This window comes from Notolabrus celidotus, chromosome 7 (genome assembly GCF_009762535.1).
Source record: "Notolabrus celidotus isolate fNotCel1 chromosome 7, fNotCel1.pri, whole genome shotgun sequence".
Classification (NCBI taxonomy): Eukaryota; Metazoa; Chordata; class Actinopteri; order Labriformes; family Labridae; genus Notolabrus; species Notolabrus celidotus.
The window spans coordinates 28682764-28707239 of NC_048278.1; the positions used below are offsets into that span (position 1 = coordinate 28682764).

Below are 24476 nucleotides of genomic sequence, written 5' to 3' on the forward strand. Positions count from 1 at the left end.
AGTAGCCTCATCGCACACAGACTCATTCTGATGAATTGGAAATCTAATAAACCCCCTCCCTTTAGAATCTCTGCTCCAACTCGAGAAAATGGGACATACACTGAGAGGTTTCCCTGACATATTTACTAAAGTATGGTCCCCATTTGTTGAGTTTGTAAAGGAGTTGACTCTGATGCCTGCTAACTAATGCCCACTTGGTTGGCCTGTTTGCTGCTGTTAACGATGCTTATGTGTTGGATCTTTATCTATTTAGTTATTTGTTTGTTTATCTTTTTTTTATTACCATCTGTTGCCTTGTCATTTTGTTTATTTCTGTTTATTCCTCTTCCTGAATCTCCTTTTTGCTCTGTATCTAGGATGTGCTCTTGGTCAGGGGGGGGGGGGGTTAATGTGAGTATTGTCTATACGAGTTCAGTTTGTTGATATGTGTATGTTCATGTTCATATGTTGTATAAACCCAAAACGTAATAAACAAAGTTTAAAAAATAAAAATACAAATTCAGTGTTAAAGACATTTACATACTAAACTTCTGGATCATGACTCACATATGCCCTTTGACTTCGGAGCGATTTTCTCGATGTCTTTCAGCTGAAACACGTCTTTCTACAAAGAAATTGAGAGAAAACATTAAAGAGTAAACTTTTTTTTAACCAGTGACATAAAAAAAAGACATCTCTTCAACATCAACATACGATTTCAGCTGTATGGGATATGATGTTGTTCAATTGTAGTGATGATAGGTTTGAATTCTTCCCTAAAGCACCATAAATGTTCTGGTATAATATAAACAACTAATACAAGTTGCTCAAAGCATTTCTTAAATTTTCATTTCATAGTTGTAGGTGTAGTTTTTTCGTATTTATGTTAAACATTGTCTTATCTGGCTCTGCTGGGCCAGTTCAGTTGTAAAATGTATTTATGTGGAGGTTATGTGTGCAGACAGTTGTGTATCAAAGACAGAGAAACCCACAAAGTGCTGCATCACGTCTAAGAAGTCAGGTCTTAGCTGCATGTGTTTTAAATTAAAACCGAAAACCTCAGCCGTATTTCTCATGTATCAACACTTCGCAGGTCTGTTTGTGGTTATGTTGTAGACTTGAAAGTTGTCTGCTTCACAAATAGAGAGCAGCCCGAAACCATCTAAGCACCATATGATGTCAGATTGGGCAAAAGAGAAACAAACACTTTAAAATGCTCACTAGTAAGTTTATTGGCTTTGAATTTTTAAAAGTCTGTTTTATACAAAGGTGTCTTTGAAAACTCACTGATTTTAATTTCAATATTTATATTTGCATCTTTCAAGATGTCTCACATGTAAGAGTCAGATATCCACAAAGCTGGGTTATTCTTTTTTCCTCTACTGTATTTAAGAAAGTTATTTTAAAACACTAGAAAGCTACATGTCCTCGCTCACTTAAACACTGGAGTAACGAACTGCGATATTATTTGAAATTGGAAAAATCATTCGCCTTTGAAAAGAACAAAATATCTAATTTTGAAAACATATGGGTTAAAGTATTACACGCAATTAGTTCCTAAGTTTTAGTTTTAGTTTTACTATGCAGTGGTCTGCTGGGGAGTACAGACAGGGACAGGAAAAGACTTAACAGACTGGTCAGGAGGGCCAGTTCTGTCCTGGGCTGTCCTCTGGACTCCATAGAGGAGGTGGGTGAGAGGAGGATGTTAGCCAAGCTGACATCCACCATGGACAATCCCCCTCACCCCCTGCATGAGACCGTGGGGTCCCTGAGCAGTTCCTTCAGCAGCAGACTGAGACTCCCACTCTGCAGGACGGAGCGCTACCGCAGGTCCTTCATCCTATCTGCAATCAGACTGTTTAACACCAGCACTGCTGTGTCCCGTTAATCAGCTGTTCTCATCTTTCATTCCACTACATGGAAGTTACTATGTGACTTGGCACATTCACAAATAACTACTGTATCCATCTGAATCGCACAGTTCTTCATACTGTGTATGTTTGTTTTTAAATAACCTGGTGCAATTTTTATCGTGCAATAACTTACCTTATCTATTTATCAGAAAGAAGTGTACATAGTGTGTATATATCTGTAATAGTTGCCAATTTTTATTTTATTTTTATTTTATTTTATTTTATTCTATTTTTATTCTATTTTGTTTTATTTTATCTTATTTTTATTTCATTTTATTTTATTTTACCCTTGTCATTGCTATTATTACTGTTATTATATTTTTTAACTATGTTAGTACATTGTTGTATTCCCCTGTCCCGTGTTGTAAGCTGCTGTAACAAAAGAAATTTCCCCCTACGGGTGACAAATAAAGTATATCTTGTCTTGAAATTTGATTTGTGATCAAAGATTTTCTGTTATTTCGATCTATTTTTATCTTTTATTTTTTAACAGCTAACATTTATTTAAAGAAGAAAAATTATGAAATTATAGAGGTAGAGCTTGTCGGTGTGAGGGGTGAGTTAATGTCTGTAAAAATCCTTTCTTTGTTTATTTGTTTTAATTAAAAATAATAATTATAATTCTGTTCTGTTTGTGGATCTTGTTTTTGTTTGTCTGTTGTTTTGTGTTACTGTTAATTTAATTGTCCCCTGTGTTTCATTGTTTTATTGGTTATTTGTTTTGGTGTCATGTGTGTCATGTCATGGTTGCACAGTCAGGCACAGACTGCACAGTCAGCTCTGTAGAGAAGATCATTGGAGTCAGCCTGCCCTCCATCCAGGACTTGTTTGGTCCAGGACCAGGAAGTGGGCCAGTAACATCTCTGTAGACCCCTCACACCCTGGACACTCACTTTTCAAACTCCTCCCCTCCGGTCGGCGTTACAGAGCTCTGTACGCAAATCATCCAGACACAGGAACAATTTCTTCCCCCTGGCCGTCACACTGATGAACACTTAACACTATGTCATAAACCAGCTACCTCATGGACAGAGCCACCTTCATCCTTGCACTATTTCACATTATCATGTTGTCTATTGTTTCTTTTATTGCACTCAAAAATACCAGAGTCAAATTCTTTGTATTCTTGAGATACATTGTGATTAAAGTTCTTCCTGATTCTGATTCTGATGTGTATAAGGTTAAATGTGAATTAAAAAAAAAATTACAAAAAGAAAAACTCACTGATTCAAAGAAAATCTCCATCATGCGAGTTCTCTTCTCCTCCAAACTCAATCCTTTCTTCTTTGACTGTAACAGATGATTCAGTGTTAGAGGTTACACCTGGTTATTTTCAGTAGTAGCAGATAAAATGCTAATGTGTTACACAACAATGGAGTAATATTCAGATAAATAAATTGCAAGAATGTTGCATAAAATAAGGTACATTTAACATCATATATCTACAACTTGCAGTATTTTGAAATGTGCATTTATAAAAGGAGACTTCAGGTTCAGGTTACTTTATTTGTACCCGTAGGTAAACTTGTTTTGCAGCCAGTGAGATGTTAGGGCAATACAAAATTACAAGATAGATGTCAGACAGAACAAACTACTTAAAGCTGCTGTGAGGAACTTTTGTTTTGTATCGATTTTGGCGCCCCTCTTGTGGACAAAGTGGTACCTCTTATCTCTTTTTCTTTACATGCAAAAGTAGTGTTTTCAACAAAAGCCTCATCCTGTTGTGTTCAACAGTCAACTTTATAAGGCAATGTGATTATTTTCCATGAAAACAGTCAAATAAAGGCCGTTTCTGAAGCAAGATGTCCATCATGTGTTCTGACACCTACCCCCCCAGGGTGGTTTCAGGCATTAAAAATTACAACAGAGAAGGTGCCAGTGTTGCTGCTGATGGTCTTGTTTGCTATTGAAGGTCATAAAGAGGCATCAGTATCATTTTCAGTCTGTTTCTCAGCCAGTTCAAAACTCCTCACAGGGCCTTTAATGTGCAAAACATACAAAAATATCCTAAAACCAATCTAACACTAAAAATGGTAAAATGAATAGACATGATAAAATGATAAAAGTGCTAAAGGTTCCATTTAAAGCGCATATCAGAGAACAGTCAACCAATAAAAACGATAGAATCACATGAATAAATAAGACAATCTGGGCTCAAGTCTTAAAATTGGAGGCTGACTGTGTGAGAAAATAAAAGCTATTGCTTGTTCAGCTCAGTAATAGCAGCAGGAACAAAGCTTTTCTTGTGACGCTGTGTTCTGCACCTTGGGACTAAAAAACGCTGAAAATCACTGTGCAGAGGGTGTGAAGCATTATTTAAAATAGAGGTGGCTATCCGCTGTAACTGATTAGTGTACAGGGACACGGTGGATGCCTGTGGCTCACCAATCAACTTGCTTGACCATTTAACAATCTGGTTTAATGAGTTCCTTTCCTTCAGAGATATTTGGCCAAACCATGAGACTAAAGAAAAGCACACAACAGATTTGACAAAGCACGGTAGAACATGGTCATGATTGTTCTATCAATGTGAAAGAAAGCCAGTTTCCTCAGACATTTCACAATTCAGCTGACTTTCACTGCTGCCTGTGGGCGGGAGCGCTTCATGCCTCATTTTTGCAGAGTTGTTGTAATACGCCTCCTGACCACCAGAGGCAGCACCAGCCTTCACTCTACTGTCTACTCAGCAAGAGAGAGTTTTAGAAGGGAGGTTACTTCCACTGCTAATGAGAAATAATCAATAAGCCTGCTCATATAGGAATTGAAGGAATTGAAGGAAATGAAGTTGCGGACAAGTCTGCAAAGGCTGCTACAAAAAGAAATAATGTTGAAATAGTTGTGCCTTGCAGTAAAGCTGAACTCAAGACCATAATTAAGCATAAGATAAGGAAGAAATGGCAAAAGATGTGGGAGGAAGAGAAAACAGGAAGGTGGTTTTACAAGATCCAGAGGAGAACTGATAAAATGAGGAATACCTTCAGATCTCGTAGAGAGGAAGTGGTCATTTCTAGACTATGTTTTGGTCATTCAAGATTGAACGGTAATGCAGTAAGGATAGGGAAACATCCAACAGGACTGTGTGACTTTTGCACAGAGGAAGAAACAGTGGAGCACGTAGTAATGACATGTCCAAGGTATGACACAGAAAGAAGAGAAATGGTAAGGAGAGCGTTGAACGTATTGGATCTTTTACAAAGGAACTTGATGGATGGATGCTGTAGAATTTTGTTTCAGTTTTTGAATTGAACTAGGTTGATAGAGTGGATCTAGATTTGAGAGTGTTGCGTTATTTTCATTATTATTATTGTTATTAATTTTGGTTTTACTTTATTTTCTCTATTTGTTTTTCGGTTATTTCTTCATATTTATTTGTTTATTTATCGTTATTATTATTTCTTAGAAGAGACAGGTAATAGCTCCTGATTCACACTCCACACCAGTAGGTGGCGGTAATGCACCTTGACGTTGTTTGCCAGCCGCCAATAAAATAGTGATGGGAAGTTCAGCTTTTTTCAGAGAGCCGGCTCTTTTAACTCGGCTCCCAAAGAAGAGCCGGCTCTTTCGACTCTCGAACGGCTCTAAAATGGTTTGTGTGTTTTTACGAACAGTGTTTTTATGAGAAGCCTTATCATGCCCAATTTTGTGCATTTATTCTGTTACAAATACATTCTTTAGGTTCGGGGTTAGGGTTATGATTAGGGTTAGGGTTAGGGTTAGGATTAAGGTTAGGGTTAGGGCTAGGTTTAGGGTTGTAATTAGGGTTAGGGTTAGGGTTATGATTGGGGTTAGGGTTAGGGTTTTGGTTAGGGTTAGGATTAGGGTTAGGGTTAGGATTATGGTAAGGGTTAGGGTTAAGATTAGGGTTAGGGTTAGGATTAGGGTTAGGGCTAGGGTTAGGGTTAGGATTAGGGTTAGGGTTAAGATTAGGGTTAGGGCTAGGGTTAGGATTAGGGTTAAGGTTATGATTAGGGTTAGGGCTAGGGTTATGATTAGGGTTAGGGTTAGGATTAGGATTAGGGTTAGGGCTAGGGTTGGGGTTAGGGTTAGGGTTAGGGCTAGGGTTAGGGTTAGGGTTGTGATTAGGGTTAGGGTTAGGGTTAGGATTAGGGTAGGGTTAGGGTTATGATTGGGGTTAGGGTTTTGGTTAGGGTTAGGGTTAGGGTTAGGATTAGGGTTAGGGTTAGGGTTAGGATTAGGGTAAGGGTTAGGGTTAAGATTAGGGTTAGGGTTAGGATTAGGGTAAGGGTTAAGATTAGGGTTAGGATTAGGGTTAGGGTTAGGATTAGGGTAAGGGTTAGGGTTAAGATTAGGGTTAGGGTTAGGGCTAGGGTTAGGATTAGGGTTAAGGTTATGATTAGGGTTAGGGCTAGGGTTAGGGTTAGGGTTAGGGTTAGGGTTGGGGTGAGGGTTAGGGCTAGGGCTAGGGTTATGATTAGGGTTAGGGTTAGGATTAGGGTTAGGGTTAGGGCTAGGGTTGGGGTTGGGGTTAGGGTTAGGGTTGTGATTAGGGTTAGGGTTATGATTGGGGTTAGGGTTTTGGTTAGGGTTAGGGTTAGGGTAAGGGTTAGGGTTAGGGTTAAGATTAGGGTTAGGGTTATGATTGGGGTTAGGATTAGGGTTAGGGTTAGGGTTAGGGTTAGGGCTAGGGTTAGGGTTAAGATTAGGGTTAGGGCTAGGGTTAAGGTTAGGATTAGGGTTAAGGTTAGGATTAGGGTTGGGATTAGGGTTAGGGTTAGGGTTAGGGTTAGGGCTAAGGTTAGGATTAGGGTTAGGGCTAGGGTTGGGGTTGGGGTTAGGGACATGATTAGGGTTATGATTAGGGTTAGGATAACGATTAGGGTTAGGGTTGTGATTAGGGTTAGGGTTGTGATTAGGGTTAGGGTAGGATTAGGATTAAGATTAGGGTTAGGGTTTGGATTAGGGTTAGGGTTAGGGTTGTGATTAGGGTTAGGATTCATGCAAACAGAACCAGAACCAATCTCAAGCAAACAGAACCAGAACCAAACTCAAGCAAACCAAACCAGAACCGGACCAAAACCGAACCAGAACCGAAAAAGAACCGAAACAGAACCGAACCAGAACCGAACCAGAACTCAAACAGAACCGAAACACAACCGAAACAGAACCGAATCAGAACCAAACCAAAACCTAACCAGAACCGAAACAGAACCGAACCAGAACCGAATCAGAACCGAATCAGAACCGAACCAGAACCGAACCAGAAGCGAATCAGAACCAAACAAAAACCAAACCAGAACCAAAACGGAACCGAAACCGAACCAGAACCGGACCGGATTAGAACCGAACCAGAACCAGAACCAAACTCAAGCAAACAGAACCAGAACCAAAGTTGAGTAAACAGAACCAGAACCAGAACCAAACTTGAGCAAACAGAACCAGAATCAGAACCAAACTCAGGGTTGGGTTAGGGTTGTGATTAGGGTTAGGGTAGGGTTAGGATTAGGGTTAGGGTTAGGGTTGTGATTAGGGTTGTGATTAGGGTTAGGATTCATGCAAACAGAACCAGAACCAATCTCAAGCAAACAGAACCAGAACCAAACTCAAGCAAACCAAACCAGAACCGGACCAAAACCGAACCAAAACCGAAACCGAACCGAAAAAGAACCGAAACAGAACCGAAACAGAACCGAAACAGAACCGAATCAGAACCGAACCAGAACTCAAACAGAACCGAAACAGAACCGAAACAGAACCGAATCAGAACCAAACCAAAACCTAACCAGACCCGAAACAGAACCGAACCAGAACCGAATCAGAACCGAATCAGAACCGAACCAGAACCGAACCAAAACCGAACCAGAAGCGAATCAGAACCAAACAAAAACCAAACCAGAACCAAAACGGAACCGAAACCGAACCGAACCAGAACCGAACCAGAACCGGACCGGATTAGAACCGAACCAGAACCAGAACCAAACTCAAGCAAACAGAACCAGAACCAGAACCAAACTTGAGCAAACAGAACCAGAATCAGAACCAAACTCAAGTAAAAAGAACCAGAACCAAACTGGAGCAAACATTCAGATGGCTCATTTTGGATGGCCTGATCCGATTTCTCCTCTCGGTGAGAATTTGCCCTGTCTTTCAGACATGCTGACAAATCAAAACAAAGTTCTGCTGTGAGCAGAGCTGGGGCTGAGCACTGTGAGAGCTAAGCAGCGAAAGGAAAAAACTGAGAGCCGGCTCTTCTGATTCACTATAAAGCATCGGCCGATGCTTTCATCATGACACATCACTACAAAAAAAACCCAAGGAAGGAGATGAAGAAGAAGAAATAATCAATGATCCCTAATACTCCCCTTTATATTGTTCGTCTGGTCTCAAGGCGCCTAACATGGTCTGTTTCTCTCCTGATAAAGGAGAAGTCTGCCTTTCTTTCGGTGGGTTGCAGCATCTGTTTGTTCTTGTTTAATGAACTTTAATGAGCGCTTATCACATGAAGTGGACTGATCGTTAACACACGTTTTGCATTTTGGGAACCATTCATGGCAATCTATGAATTTAACTATGCACAACTCCAAAAGTAACATATATTCATTTAAACGATGTACGTCCCTGTTGGTAGACGTGTTTGCAATGCTTGAGGTTGTTTCTGGTCGCTTCTGAAATACATCAACTACAACAAAGTGTAAACATTCACTCACCATTTTATAACGATGGTAGTACCAGCACCTTTAACTCAAAGTGAGATGTTTTGGTGTCACCTTGTAATAACCCGTCGTTGTTATAGTACTGACTTAATCCAAACACGGAAGTATTCGGTTCAGACAGGACTGAATTTCCCGCGCACGGCTTTCCCGGGAGTTCTGCTGCCTTCACTGCGCCTCGTAAACTGAAGCACCACCTCCTCGTGCTGCGTTACTGCAGTAAGCCTGTATCCCAAATTCAGACCACAACTATCGCATTTTGTTCAACCACTGTATTTAGTGAAGTTATTTTGTATTTTTCAAATCTTGTCCTTCGCGGGAAAAATATTTCTTTCGACGTTTCTGCTCTTTTTCGCTTCCGTCTTAATTATTTCCGGGTGCACTAGAAGGCAGCATCCCTTTACCAACGTGGAAGGTTGGATGTCGTGCGCCCTCTGTTGGATAATGTGATACATTTCAAAATAGGAACGAGTGTTATACAGTTGTGCTCATAAGTTTACATACCCTGGCAGAATTTGTGATTTTTTGGGGCCATTTTTCAGAGAATATGAATGATAAGAGAAAAACTTGTTTTTCACTCATGGTTAGTGGTTTGGTGAAGCTATTTATTGTCAAACAACTGTGTTTACTCTTTTTATATCATAATGGCAACAGAAACTACCCAAATGACCCTGATCAAAAGTTTACATACCCTGGTGATTTTGGCCTGATAACATGCACACAAGTTGACACAAATTTTACCCAACCACTAACCATGGGTGAAAGAAAAGTTTTTGTGTCATTCATATTCTCTGGAAAATGGCCAAGAAATCATAAATTCTGCCAGGGTATGTAAACTTATGAGCACAACTATATCTCTATGCAATGGAAAAATCACCAGTGCAGGGAGAAATAGTATGTAAAAATGTCAAAGTTATTCCACCCACAATTCTCTAAGATGCTGTGCTACTAAAAAAAAACAGTGTTCTCTGTTTTTATTTATTTATTTATTTAACCTTTATTTAACCAGGTAAGTTAACTGAGAACCAATTCCCAATTCTCACACGACCTGGGCGAGAAGGGAACACAGGTGGCATGACAATAAATAAAAGACAAAACAAAAAACAGAGAGGACATACAGAGAGACTTAGAGACAGAACAATACAATACAAACATATGACAGCAGTGAACAACTTAAAAGCAATTTAAAAGCAAGTGCAGTGATGTTGAGTTATGGTGTGTAAAAAGTTTTTGAAAGTGGCGAGTGGGACGAGAGAGGTCAGCTTTAGGGATTGTTGCAGGTGATTCCAGTCATTTGCAGCAGAATACTGGAAGGAGGTGCGACCAAAGGAGGTCCGGGCTTTGGGTGTGATGAATTTGATGAGGCTACTTGAGCGCAGGCTACGGTTTGTGCTGTGAAGTTTGATTAGTGACTGCAGATATAATGGGGTTTTACCAGTGAGGGATTTGTAAATGAATAGAAACCAGTGTGTTTGTCTGCAAGAGTGGAGTGAGGGCCAGTTCAGCTGAGAGTACAGGTGACAGTGGTGAGTGGTGAATGGGGCTCCAGTGGCAAAACGGATAGCAGCGTGGTAAATGACATCCAGTTTGTGAAGGAGAGTGTTGGAAGCAGACCTGTAGGCTATGTCACCGTAATCAAGAATTTTGCAGCTATCAAGTGGATAATACATTATGTTATGATATATATATCATACAGAAGGTACACTATCAATGAAAAGCATACACTTTTTCTTTTTGTATGGGCACTTTAATTCCATTTGGCATTACAAGTATAAACAAGACAATGAAAAACCAATAATTTAACAGAACTGTGTAGAAAATGTGTGACCAAATTGAGGAAAACATATTAATGAAAACTGTGCTTGAAGACAAACAAGTTTAGACTAAGGCTCTCTAAAGTGCATTTTTAAAACACATCTTAACTATTGAACTACATCTGCATTATTTAGGTAGATGTTTTAAATTAAAATGTATTAGTTCTACAAACTTAATTTATTAAAGAAATAAGAGCACATTGAAATGAGTGATAGTGATGATAGTTCTGCAGCCTGAGTCTGATGTTGTTCCACTGATTAAAAGCTCTGCAGGGTTTTACTGAAACTCTTGGATGTTTATGCTGTGATCACAGCTGATTGGAAATCCAGACATCAAGATGCTTCAAACACAGTACACCCAAACACAAACACACACCCGCACACACTGCTAATAGTAAGTTAACATATCAAATGGCTTTTGTTTGGTACCTTAGTTGATCACAACACACACACACACACATACACACACATAATCACTTTTTGTGTTCTCTGTAAAACCAATTAAGCAGAAGTTATCATTTTTCATGAACCATCTGTGTGTTACTTTAAGTGATGACATGTAACATCCACCAGAAAATTTCACATGTAAATAGAAGTTTTATTTAAACAGTGCTTTGATTTAAAGATATTTTTGGTGCTGCTGTTACTTATCAGCCCACAGCAGATTTCTACATGTGCACACTAGCTTTTCTGGTGTTTATAAGTAAGAACAGCATGCACAGAGATGCATTATCATGCTTTAAAATACCTGGCTACCTACAGTGTTTTATTTCAGAGTGAACAGGCAAAATGTGAGGACTTTTAAGAGCATTGAACAGGAAGCTGCAGTTACTGGAACTAGAGATTGATTTCCTTTGTTGTTCAGGTGACTAAGCTACTTGTTTACCTTACTATCAGTCTCGTGTAACACAGTGTTGAACCAGGGACAAGTGCAACAGCATAATCTTTCAGTTCTACCACAATCTCACGACACATCAAAAGTCAATCATATGTACAGTTCAAAAAGTTAGATTTAAAAAAAATGGTGTCATTAAGATGGAACTTGAGGAAGGTAATGAGTGTCTCCTTTAAAGCACCAATCAGCATCAGTCATCTGTGAATGTCAGAGATCCTCTTGTTTCATTCACACCACAAAGAACTCTCTCTTGTGTTTTGTTCAGTGTCAGATGCACAGACACACACGTGGAGAACAAACAGATGGCACAACGATAACAAGGAAGAATGAGTGAGTGGATGAGTGGAAATCTGCCCGTCCCCCAACACTGAAGAGTCTATGTGAGTAAATATATACACTGTACACTGAGAGGGAGGGAGGAGGGGGAGGAGGGGGGGGGGGGGGGGGGGGGGGGGGGCTACTGTAGGTAGCGGTAGACTTTGAAGCAGTGGTTGCCAGAATCTGCAACAACAACATGTCCGTCTGAGGTGAGAGCCAGACCCTGCGGGCCATATAGCGGGTCTGCTGAGGTGTTGATGTAGGACAGGAAGGATCCGCTGCCGTCAAACACCTGAAGGGGAAAGAAATATAAAGGCAGTGTTGTGTTTGTATTAATGTTTGGGAGAAATGCTGGAGACGCTTCATGTCCTGCATCAGTCACACTTTATAGAAATGACAGTGTTTGCAAATATTGTGACTTAATCACTGAGATAAGCATGACAAGGCCCTGTGAAGGTCCTCTGTGCTTCAAGTGTAAAGATTGTATCCTGACTGAGGGTGAACATTTCAAAAGAGAATGTTAAAAATATTGAATGCACTGGGGTATTCAGAGAAATTGTAACAACTAGGGGCAGTATTTTGAATAGCAAGTCAAATACAGACATTGGATTTCTGGGCCGCCGGTTTAGCTCAGAAATGAAATCCTGACGTACAGAGGCTGTCGTCCTCAGAGGGGACGGTCCAGGTTTAATTCTAGATCAGTAGCTCATTGCTGCATGTCATTCCCCACTTTCTCTACCCAGTTACTTTTCTGCTCACACCAAACTTCACAATCCTTATGATCGCAGTACATAAGACTGCACACACAAACTATAACACAATTCCTAAACTGTAATTTGCATCATTTAAGCATTATTATCCGTCAAATAAAGTGTTTTGAGAACCGGTTTAAAGTTAGTACAGTACAACTTTAAATTAAATTCTATTAAAAAAGTGACAGGATGATCGATTAGAAGTAAAAAGTCAAATTTGTTCACCAGGAATTAAAAAAAACCTGTATGTTTAGTGGGGCACAAAGGTCCCCCAGTCCTTGTTGCAGCAGTTGTAGGTTAGATTCAGGGCCTCTACCATTTGCTGCAAGTCTTCCCCCCACTCTATGATCCCCACAATTCCTCTCTCCTCAGGTGTCCTATCCATTAAAGGGGAAAATGCCCCAAAATATAAAACATTTAATTAAATATTTTTTTAAAAATAGTATGTTTAGTGAAAATAGAAAATCTTTAAAAAAAAGTCTAGGACTCTGAACTGTAATATTTAAGTATGTAAATATCACTTGTCCAATGTGATAGTTACATTTCCATTTGACAGATGTTTTAGTCTAAAGCAAACATCATAAATATATGAGCCAAAGGATTGCAATTCACCTGATTAAATATGTTGCATGCTAAAAAACCCATGACATTTATTCAGCAACGGCCAATTTTGAGCCATAAACCCAAACTGAAACCAGCAGGGTGTTAAAGTCTGCTTTATATTAGACCTGTTGTACTGACCTGTATCCTGCTGTTTCCCCAGTCTGCCACTATGATGTTCCCATTAACGTCCACAGCCACTCCTGTTGGGGCGTTGAACTGCCCGTTCCCCTCACCGTTAGAACCAAACTTCAGCAGAAACTCTCCCTCTGTGTTGAACACCTACAGTTTCAGAGATTTGAGGAGATGATAACATGGAAACAAAACAATGAAATCACTCAACTTCTCTGACCCAACAGAGTAAACAAACAGAGTAAACAAAACTGCAAAGACTCAACAATAAACAATTTAAAAAAATTAGACATTTCTAGACGTCTATCATCCTCGCCACCTTTTGCAACACCAATCATAATCTTTAAAGTTTTGTACTCTAGTAAAACACTTTCTCTGCTCAGGCGCTGCACTCACCTTGACTGAGTGGTTGTGGAAATCAGTCACGATGATTTCATTGTTGTTGTTGACGGCAGCAAAGTGAGGGCCTGAATAAAGAACAGAGATAACAAGGCTAAGATTTGTGCTGTTGTACTCTATCTTAAAACAACAGCTTTATGAAGTATGTTTTAAGAGGGCATGCAGGATTACACAGAAACCACAGCATGTAACAGCATTGAATAAAACATGATTAAAGTGAAATAGTCCCACTTTAATATGTGGTGCGACATGCTGTTTATAGGCGCAGTGAGGCTAGTAGTCTAGGCGTTGGTCATTTAATCTATGGAGAATTAAATGATCATTTGATTTATCCTTCACATAACTCAGTTTATACTTTGTGCTTTTATTTTGAAAATCCTCAAAGGTGAAAGCATCATGAGGTTCTTTATGGTTCCTGGTTTGGCATTCGTCGTCATTCCACATGCAGGTGATCTGGTTGGAGAGAGACAGGCTGTAGGGGGCAGTGCACATATTACCATTGAGTGTACCTGCAAACTGCCTGTCGCCGTTGCCGCGGTTACCGAACTTGGTGACCAGCTTGCCGTTGACCTGAAAGATGAAGACGCAGCAGGCCTTGTTGTCCACCACAATGACATGACCGTTTCTGTCCACTGACACGCCTTTGGGACCCATCAGCTTCCCAGAGCCGATCTTATTCTGCAGAGTAAAGATTTCAGATTTCATATCTTGAGCACATGACCACATGATGGGTAACTAAGACCACTAGTTAGAGGAGTAGATCATCCATAAACTACAGTTATGCAACTCACCTTAAACTTGCCTTCACTTGAGAAGATGCTGACCCATTTGTTGTCATAGTCAGCGATGATGATGTCGCCGTTGGGGTGAACGGCCACACCTGTCGGCCGCTGCAGCTGACCTGGAGTCCTGCCTCGGACCCCAAACCGGCTCTTGAACAGACCATCGTTTGAAAAAATCTGCAGCAAAGGTGTAGAAGGTGAACAGTGACACTTCAATGACTTATTATATGACCTCTTATAGAGTATAGTATAGTGAGAGCACAGGAAGTTACTTGTACCTGGACACACTGGTTGTTGCTGTCAGCTATCAGCACCTTTCCCAAAGAGGAGGCCGCCACTCCCTGCAGGTTTGTGAACTCCCCTTTGTTTCTACCTTTAGTACCTGGAAAACATTTAGATTAGTGGACTGATATTGTGGCTGGTTTATTTAGCGTTTTGTCAACAATCAGATATTTAACGCATGAATTTATTAAGTTGATAAATGCACCATGCTATGTGGAGCGTTCAAAGTGACAGAAAAGATACATCTTCTTTGTTACTGTTACACTACAGAAGTCCTGAAAAAAAATTTAGTTTTATTAAAATTGAGAATATTAATTTCAAACATGTTCAAATGTGTGTTTTAAACAATTTTAAATAAGGCAAGAAGATGTTTTGAGCACATTAGATGAGCCATAATATATCAACTAGAAGTTAGCCTTGAGGCTAAGTGGAGAGGCACACTGTATGTTAAAACACTTCTTAAAGTGGTATAGAACAGTATAAGACCACAGACCAACGACTCCTTTAAAAAGGGACCAATAATAATAATAATGCATTTTACTTAAAAAGGCGCCTTTCTTAGCACTCAAGGTCACCTTACAGGGCAGAGTTTTAAAAACAATATCAAAAACATTACTGTTTCAGTGGGCATTTCCCTAGCTTTTATTTCCCTGGTTTTAAACAGTTTTTATCTAACCTTCCCTGCTGCTTTTTACTTGTTTTATTTAACCACAGTGCCTTTTAACAAGTGTCTGCATTTTACCATCTGTTTTTAACCCTGTTTTTATTCTTACTGCCTTTTTAATATGTCCTGTAGCACTTTGAGATTTGTCCAGAATGTAAAGTGCATGATAAATCAAATACATTATTATTATTATTATTATTATTATTATTATTATTATTATTATTATTATAACACAGTGGATCAATACCAAAATGAAAGCTTATTCTTTCAGAATTAAGAAAAGCATAAACGTATATATATATATTTTTTCATTTTTAAGAAAGGAGTCAGATCATCAAGTGAACCTTGGAACAAAAAGCTGAGCAGAAATGCAAAAAAAAATCTTGAGCAGTTGACTAATTTTATCAGAAACATTTAAAAGCAAAGAACTAGTGGTGGATTTCAGGAAAAAACACGAAGAGCACACGCATGTGCACGAGTAGACAGCCACAAGTTTCTGGGTGTAACCATGTTGTCAACCTTGACATGGAAGAAAACCAACACTATCGCTAAGAAAGCTTAACTATTTTTTTTTTCTTTTTAAAGTGTACAGGGTCCAGCAAAGGTTTGCTAAACCTCTATCAAGCAGCAGAGGAGAGCATCCTCTCCTTTGCGATAACAGTCTGGTTTGGGAATATGTCTGCAGAGGAGGAGAGGCAGCTGAACAAAGTGGTGTGTACTGTACCAAAAACCACCAGGTGTGATATCCTTTGACAGAAATCTATAGAGACAAAACGAAATATCTTAAGATCTCACTTCCTTTTAAACTTTCTTCAAACTCACAGAAGACTAAGAGGACTACTAGATCTAGAACAGGATGTACCCCAGAGCCATCTGTCTCCTGAACACTGTAGATCTTGCACTTCAGGCCACTGTATATGTTCTAATCATGAGGCTGTGATACAGTTTTTTTATCACATGCATTTGCCTCACAAACACTGCAGTATTTATTGTTTATCCCTTGTTTATTGTATCTCTAATAACTTCATCCTTTTCAATTGATCAGGTTTGTATCTTTGGAATATATTTGGAGCGAGTGTTTGTGCATGTAGCTCACTGAAAGTCAATTCCAATCGACTACGTTCAAATGGAAATGAAGTATTAGATTGAATTGGATTGAATAAAGGGGGAAAAAGAGAGTAGAAGCAGCCATCTTTCAGGTGATTCTAGATAAGTTAAAAAGTTGGATACCCAGCCTTTGTCTCACATAATGTCTGTTTTCTCACCGATTCTGAATATAAGGTCGTCCTCGATGGGGTTCTCTTTCCTCCTCCCCGTGCTGTACATACTGGCCGGTCTCTTGATGGCCTTCTGCTTGATGTGACCACTTCCTGGAGACTTCAGCCTCTTCTTCATGCCGTCACAACTGGGCGACACGTCTATGGACTTGGTGGCCTTGATTTTAAATGGGCTTCCTTTGATGTGTTGGTCATACAGCCGCAGAGACAAATTAAAAGTCCCCTCTTTAGGAGCTGTGAATAGATACTCATAAGTCCCATTCTTGTTGTCCAGGATCTCTCCTTCACCTTTGCTGCCGTCAGGTGAGGAGATCTCAGCCCTGATGACTGCGTTTCCCATCTTGCAAAGCTCTCTGTCTTTGTCCTTTGTGGTTATGGTGATGGAAGTGGGCACACCAACCACACAGTGGCGCAGCCCCTCGCCTGTAGCCACGGTCTCAGAGGCCACCGCGTTGGTTGTCACGATAGTTCCCAGGTTGTGGATGGACTTTTTGAGTCCTTCTGTCTCCACGATGAAGTCCAGCTGGTCGTTCTCTCCGGGCTGCAGAGGAAGCTCCTGACTGGCGAGTTCGATGAGACGCTCACTCATCTGCTTCTTCACCAGCAGCACCTCGGCCTCAGTCCCATGGCTCAGTGCCTGCTCCGTGAAGTTACAGCTGCTGATGATGCCATCCTGACCGTGCAGGAGGGTGTCAAGCTGGGCCTGGAGCACCTATAAACACAAACAGCAGAGGGCAGCAGAGTCACTCTGTGAAATTGGATGTAGCCTCTTGGGTTTAAAGTAAAGCCAGTGTAAAAGTGCCTTATGACCACCAGGGGCGGTCATCTTGTAGAAAAAAAATATGTCTCAGTATATCAAACCAGATGGGGAAGCTATTCTAGTTTTCAGTCTATCCATTATCTCGGTGGAAGAAGATTTCCAGATCAATTCGTTTTCTAAACCCCTCAGAAGTCTCAATCTTTCTTGTAAACAGCGGGATATTCATTTTTTAAACAATCTTCCAATTAAGAGAAAAAAATAAAGCTTAACAGAGTGCGCTTTAAGGTACCAACATGACAGATGTGACAATGTACATCTCTCTGGTCCTTAAACATCAAGATGGTCCTTAAACATCAAGATGGAGACAACCAGGATTCAGATTTGGATGCCTTATTAGAGGGTTCACAAACCAGCACTCTGTGCTGTGAAGGACCTTATTGTCCAAGCCTTGCTGTACGAAAACAAGCGTTTATATTCAAACAAGTACGAACTAGTAATAGAAGTGTAAACAAACCAAGCAAGGACGTAAGAGGGAAGGCAAATAAATTTGTCTGGAAACTAAAAATGTATTGAATCACTGTTTTTCCTTTTATATGATCTAATGTTTGTTTGTATCTGTAAAAGGACCATGTGCAATATTAACATAAATGTTGCCATCTGATGCATTGCACCAGAGTTAGCTCAAAGCTCATTTACATCTGCAGTCCCCTGGCAGGTCGTAGTATATTGCACATTAGCAGCTGTTGATGTTTTTCAGTTAAACATTCACAAAGTAAAAACATCATCTCTTTATTATTTCATTACCCAACAGCCTCAACTGATCTGTGTGGGTCTAAAACCCCAGGTTGGGAACAGCTGAGGGACGTCCTTCCACATTAAGAGCCCACACATTAATCCCAACAAGCTTCAGGAGTTGCATAAGAGGCATGTAGGAGTTGAAGACCAAAAAACAAAACACCAACTATGACTTGCAGTGAATGTGATGTAAGCTAATTTAGTGTGTTAGAAAGTAACACATTATCTGTTTAAGGACATACAAATGTACGCTGATAGTTAAGACAGACATAAGCTACCGTTCAACAGAAACCCTCTACGTAGTGATGCTGATGTTCATAATTTGTCAGTCTGTTCTTATAAGCTGATACTTGCTAGATGTTACATGCATGATTCTTCTCTGTGCAATATGTCAAAATTAAGGTTGCAAAGGGGTGGACAATTTTCGGTAAATTTCCATGGGAAGTTAGGCTGGGTAATTTTGGAAATATTCCAAATTGGAAACTTTCCAAGGGAATTATCGGAATTTATGGGAATTAACTGTGAATTGAGGGTAATTTAATGGAAAGGTATCATATCCAAGCATAAATATGTTTTGCTATAAGCAGACATCCATCCAAAATAATACAATTAAAACAGATTTATTTGTAAGTAGAACTTTATCAAGTGTTAAATATTTTATTGAACAATCAATTCTTTCATTGAAGAACAAAAACATGAATGTTGAGTTAAATATTACTCATCCCCCCGACCCAACCCATTCAAAAATTAACAAAAATGCAATCCCAACAAAGTCCCATTCAAAATGTTAAAAGAAAAGAGCCCCTCTCCCTCCAAAAAAAGTCCCATTCAACATGCAAATAAAAAAGTATCTTCCCTCAAGCTTCTCAAGCCTCTGCAGGATTCTAGAAATCATCTGTGCATGTGATGGAGGAATGCACAGTGCATGTAGGGGGCGTGGTCTCAATAGCCCTGCAGTTAGCAGTGTGCTATGTGCATGTGATTGAGGAATAGCATAGATATTCAACTGTACTTGCATGAAATCTGGTTGTTTTAGTTAGGGTTATGCTAAAATATATTTTCCCCATCTATATTTAAGTTCCTTATTAAGAGCCAACCTTCAATTTAGTAAATTCCTGATTTATTCCCATAAATTCCTATTAATTCCCATTGAAAGTTTCCAACTTTGAAAATTCCTGGAATTTTGCAACCCTAGTCAAAATGATCAGATAATGGCTTTAATAAAACCATACTTTACTGTCCCCAAGCTCAAAGTTGTGACCTAAAAACACAGTTTGGTAATCCATCATCCAGTTTGAGAATAACAACTTCCTATTTCTATGGGAACAGGTGCTGCTGTTTTAAGAGTGTGTTCAAATGAAAGAGTTAAAACACACTTTCTCATGTAAGCAGCTGATGTGATCGCCTTTAAATCACCACACAACATAATTTAACAGATCATCCATAGTGGGTTGAATTGCTACTTAAAATCATACTTAAATGACAGTTTTTGTAAGCATGAATAACAGGAATCTATGATGCATCCTGAAAAGATTGCAGCATTATATCATCATGAGTCAGTCATTAGCATGTTAGAGTTACTATTTTAGCTTTTAATGGGATACCACAAGTCACATTTAGATCATACAATCTCTCTGTCTGCTAGAGTTTAACGCTTTCAAGAAGGTCTTTGTCGCTGATTTACTCAAACTTTTCAACATTTCTCAACATTTCTCTCTGTAACTGAGACATGACTTCACCCTGATGAAAGAACAAGGACAGACTCACCCCAATCTGGCCATCACACTCCTCCTCTTCAACAACAACAGAGGCCATTTATCCATTTATCTCAAACTGGAGTCAAATGTCTCCTTCCAACAACTTCCACTCTCTCTTTCTCTTTGTAACAAAGTAACTGTCCGCGCAAACTGTAAAAATCGAGCTTCAGAGTAAAATAGAGAGTAGTGTCTTGTCTCTACAGCATGAAGAGCAGAGCTGTTCTGTGTCCTCTCTCTGCACATGACACACCCAAATCATCCCAACTGTACATTCAGTGCACTGGCTCCATCTAGCTTCAAGCAACAACACAGCTGAGTCCCTCATGTCTGACTTCCCCTCGGGTTCAGCGTTTTGACGGCACACCAGCCACTCCGTTGTAAATCATTAGTGACCCATATGACACAGCTCCCTGAGGGGGCGTCAGTTTACTCATAACCAGAGCGCGTGATTGGTTGTCTGGATATGGGTGGTGTTGTATTCCCCAACCCTCAATCCATCTCCCTGTTAATCACCTATCAGACCATCTGAGCCCTCTGACACATAGATCAGCAAAAACAGCCTGATGAGTGGTCTGTGACTGCAGTTGGGTTAATGTTATGTTCATTTTAAATGTAAGTCAATCATTTACTTTCTTATATGCACCTCAAAAACTCTGTAAAACAGGTATTCACTAAACTAAGAATGCTGCAGCTCTCTTTTGTTTAGCTCAAAGTTTTCTAGTGCTCACCCAAACCTCTTATCAGACAACTCAGTTTCACTATATGACATAAAAATGAAATTTCGGATATATATAAAAAGTTATTAACAGGAAAATTCCATGTAAAATTGGGTCTAAAACAATACAATGTGAATAAAATAATCATTGAGCAAACAAAAAATGAATAATAGCTAGAAGGACTGTAAAAAGTTGAAAATGAAGTCTTCTTATTGATGGCCATTCTTAGCCCACATTCAATACCTTTACAGCCCACTAGGGGGCTGCTACTATACTTGTGTTAATGCAGCTCCTTTAAGGGGTTGATAACAGCTACAAAGTGCTCTATCCAGGTTAGAAATAACACAACAATATTTCTTGACCCCAGCAAGATTGCTCACGTCTACTCCAAGCATTAGCTTCCAGTGTTAAAAAGTGAAGCTGATGCAGACTTGCAAAAAAAAGCGCAGTTCCTTCAGTGTCCACTTGAGGCATGCTCCAAAAACCAGGGAAACAGCATTTGACCCAATTCTTACAAGTGTTTACAATCCAGTACAAAAAACTGTTTTGTTCTGTCTGACAACTGTACGGGGTTAATAACACATCTTGGCTAGGTTTAAGAGGTTTGCATGATTTGGCATAAGGTGACTGCGTTGTAGTTGTTTGGCAGGCAGCAAGGCTATGGCTTCAACTCCACCTCTTTATCAGTGTTTAGAGTTGTAGAAAGTTGGATTCAGCATTTTATGTATGGCAACCTCCATCTTTGGGCTCATAAAGCCTCTACAGAAACCAATGGGTGATGTCACCTACACTGTGTTGATGTTTTATATAGTATAGCTTGCAAGCCCAGCACTTAAACTAGCCTTTGCATGTGTTTTGGAGTAAACTTAAGTCTCCTTTCTGTGAGACGATGTTAGTTTACCTTCTGCTTGAGGCCGTAGTTGACCTCCAGCTCCATGAGTAAAACGCTCTTGCGCACATTCAGAGTCTTCTGCAGCTCATCAAACGTTGTGTGTATGTCATCTTCAATGGAGCTCTTCTGATTGGTCAGCTGCTGCAGGATCTCTGACAGTGTCAGCAGGGCTGAGTCGATCTCTGGCAGCCTGGAGGCAACAGAGGAAAACAGAATAAGCAAAAACTTTAAACGTAGCATGTAAATAGTCTTATGATGACTCAGACTATCAGGAGTGATATGCAGAAATATTGAAGTTCTGTGGTACCTCTTCTTGACTGAGTCGAGCTGGTCCTGTAATGACGCCTTGTGTTGTTCCACGACGTCTTTCAGAGGCACAGTTGGGTGTTCTCCGTGTTCTCCGCTCGTACACTCCTGACACATGGCCGTCTCACAGGGTGGACAGTAAAACTCCATGACCTGAGTAGCAGGAAAGAATACAGATCAGATTCAGATCCAGGTTAGAGGTTTAGTCCAACATGTTTTAGCCACATGTGAAGCGTTTGTTAACGGCAGTCGGATTTCAGTATTATTTGGTATGGACTAAATATGCTAAAATAACACCACACACATGCACAACATCATACATTCTGAAAACCTACATGTTAGCATTGTCAGTTTGTACATGTTAGCATGCTGTTAGCACAAAGCACAAAGCACCACTGTGCCTGCACTCAGCCTTATAAGTTTTGTACGGCATGTTGCCGGCTGCAGACTTATTTTCACTTCAGTTTAATTTAATTTTGAATAAATTCACAAGAATTTTCTGGCATGACATTTGCTTTGCTTCACCAGAGGCACACTTCTGATCATGCCAATGTTAGGAAATTAAATAAACAGAAAGTAATGTGAATAAGACATTTTTATGAGCAGGGCTTTCAGTGGGCATACTGGGACTTTTGTTGGCATACCAGGACTTTTTACCAGCTGCCTGTACCCTTTCCTGTCCTCTCTATATCACAGTTTCTCTTGGTGATTCATAATAGCACCTCAAAACATGACCCGTCCTGTCCTTTAGCGGGCATTACATGACTCTCACTTTTTCGTTTTTGCCGGAGAGTAAAGTCAAACTCAGAAGTCTCAGAGAAACAAGGAAAACCTGAGCAAAAAGAAGACTGCAGCAACATTGGCCTGCTTCCAAATGAGCACAAAAGTTGGATAGTAGCACAGTGATGCAGAGCTGCAGAGGTTCTTTGTTTGTGTGACACACTAAGAAATGTTTGTAATGAAAATCAGCATTATCTTCTAGTATCTTCTATTAGAATATAATGCTTGTGATTTACACGTCATCAAGTTCTAAACGGAGAACCAGCACTCCTTTTTTTCCACTTAAAGCACTGGTTTGAAGGAATAAAGAAGATAAAGAAATAAGTGAGGCATTTGCCTAGATTGTAAATAAATACACATATTAACTCTGCAGTGTGTTCAGCCATGACTTTACTCTGTTTTTGGCTGGATGTTCTGATGTGGTGTCTTACATAACTTACAAACCTGCTGTTTACTCTCTCACTCGAGTAGACACACACACACACACACACACACACACACACACACACACACACACACACACACACACACACACACATACACACACACACACACACTACTTTTGAATCTGCTGTGTTCGTTGAGCACCGTACTTTACATGTGTGAGTGAGAGAGGGGGTTAAAAGCTCAGACAGAAACTCTGTGTGTGTGAGTGTGTGTGTGTGACTCTTACGTTGCCTCCATGGTTGGGGCAGGACAGCAGTTGTCCAGCAGCCACAGTGGTGATGGTGTTGAGAGCGGCGGCCTCCTGGCTGCAGCTGTCCGGAGCCCGCTGCAGCACGTCCATCAGGTTGGTGATGAAGAAGTTATTCTGCAACGCCGCCACACCTTTCTCCGGCAGGATGGAGGTCTGGCGGCACACGGGGCAGGACAGCGTGAGGCTGTGGGCCGGGATGTAATTCTGCAGGCACCTGGAGGAGGAGAGCAGCAGGGACACTGAGTCTGAGTGGGAGCAGCCTGTAATGAGAGCGATCACAGAGAGTCTGCAGGGACACGTAGGTGGTGTGGTGAATGTGTTCTATGTAGAAGGAGCAGGAGAGACAGAGGACTCAGATATCTGTGCACAGAGAGGGATATACAGCAGATTAAATGTATTACTGTAAATATAGGAATGTTTTTATTCAACTGTGAAGTCCCTTGACATCCAGTCTTGATGAGTTTTTGTCTGATTAGAACTAAAAAGTCTATCAGTTTGATAATGTTAAAACAAGTGAAAAATCTCCTCTCTGCTGCCATCTAGTGGTTAAAATACTCAGAGCAGATTAAACTGTTCCAAGTTTCTCAACTAATGGTGTTCAGTTTAGTCAAGTCAAACAAACCCTGCCATGATCCTGTAAGGTACTTTCATGTACATGTTCATTACTTTATAAACTCTGTAGTAACTCTTGAGCAGATTTAGAGGTAAAAGTAGCAATATTTGGATCATTTACTTAAAGCTCCTGTGAGGAACTTTTTCCTTGTCTTCATTTTGGCACCCCCTGTGGACAAAGTAACACCTCCTTTCTCTTTGCTGATCTAGTCCTGTACATGCTTAGGTAGTGTTTTCTGAAAACTCAACACATCCTGTCTTCTTTTGACAGTAAAATGTATCAATCACTCTGAATATTTTGTCTGAGGAACATTTTAAAAAGGATTTTCTTCAGCGTGCTGGTCTGACACCTACCCCCTCTAGCTGTTACTGGCATTCAAAAATTCGATATAGGAACTGCTTATCTTGTTGCTGTTGGTCTTGTTTGCATTTGCAGGCCATAAAGAGGCATCACTGTTCATTTCAGTCTGTTTCAAGACCAGCTAAAAACTCTCCACAGGAGCTTTAAGTAACCAAATAAAAAGTGAAAATATTCTCTAAAGCTAAAATCTTGGGTTTTAAATTCAACTTGAGTAAATTTAAGCAAGTGTATTTTTAGAAAGCACATTTCAGCAACAAGGCAGTTCAAACAGACGGCATAAGAAAGGACACAAGAAACACATTAAAATAGCCTATTTTAAAATCAA

The 24476-nt window shown here is 40.0% G+C and overlaps 2 protein-coding genes and 1 long non-coding RNA gene across 5 annotated transcripts in view; 1 reads left to right on the top strand and 2 right to left on the bottom strand.

Moving 5' to 3' along the window:
• mnd1 (meiotic nuclear divisions 1 homolog (S. cerevisiae)) overlaps positions 1–8870 on the bottom strand; it is a 31799-nt gene extending 22929 nt beyond the window's left edge. The window contains exons 1-3 of the mRNA XM_034688569.1: positions 8558–8870; positions 3117–3182; positions 547–604 (exon numbers count right to left, since the gene is read on the bottom strand). Of these exons, the coding sequence (XP_034544460.1) occupies positions 547–604; positions 3117–3182; positions 8558–8560 (127 nt within the window). The 5' untranslated portion in view covers positions 8561–8870. The remainder of the gene's footprint in view (positions 1–546; positions 605–3116; positions 3183–8557) is intronic.
• Positions 8197–17357, top strand: LOC117816353. 2 transcript variants are annotated; one of them, XR_004631933.1, is made up of 4 exons: positions 8197–8293; positions 11535–11649; positions 15784–15935; positions 16480–17357. It is a non-coding gene; the product is annotated as an uncharacterized LOC117816353 (long non-coding RNA). The 2 variants fall into 2 exon arrangements; XR_004631934.1 differs by lacking the exons at positions 15784–15935; positions 16480–17357 and adding an exon at positions 13103–13268.
• The window catches only part of trim2a (tripartite motif containing 2a), a 38253-nt gene continuing 24062 nt past the window's right edge, over positions 10286–24476 (bottom strand). For both annotated transcript variants that reach the window (XM_034688567.1, XM_034688568.1), the window contains exons 3-12: positions 23155–23392; positions 21703–21854; positions 21405–21585; positions 16464–17187; positions 14531–14634; positions 14262–14429; positions 13980–14148; positions 13468–13538; positions 13081–13221; positions 10286–11879 (exon numbers count right to left, since the gene is read on the bottom strand). In XM_034688567.1, coding sequence (XP_034544458.1) covers positions 11727–11879; positions 13081–13221; positions 13468–13538; positions 13980–14148; positions 14262–14429; positions 14531–14634; positions 16464–17187; positions 21405–21585; positions 21703–21854; positions 23155–23392 — 2101 coding nt within the window. In that variant the 3' untranslated portion in view covers positions 10286–11726. The remainder of the gene's footprint in view (positions 11880–13080; positions 13222–13467; positions 13539–13979; positions 14149–14261; positions 14430–14530; positions 14635–16463; positions 17188–21404; positions 21586–21702; positions 21855–23154; positions 23393–24476) is intronic.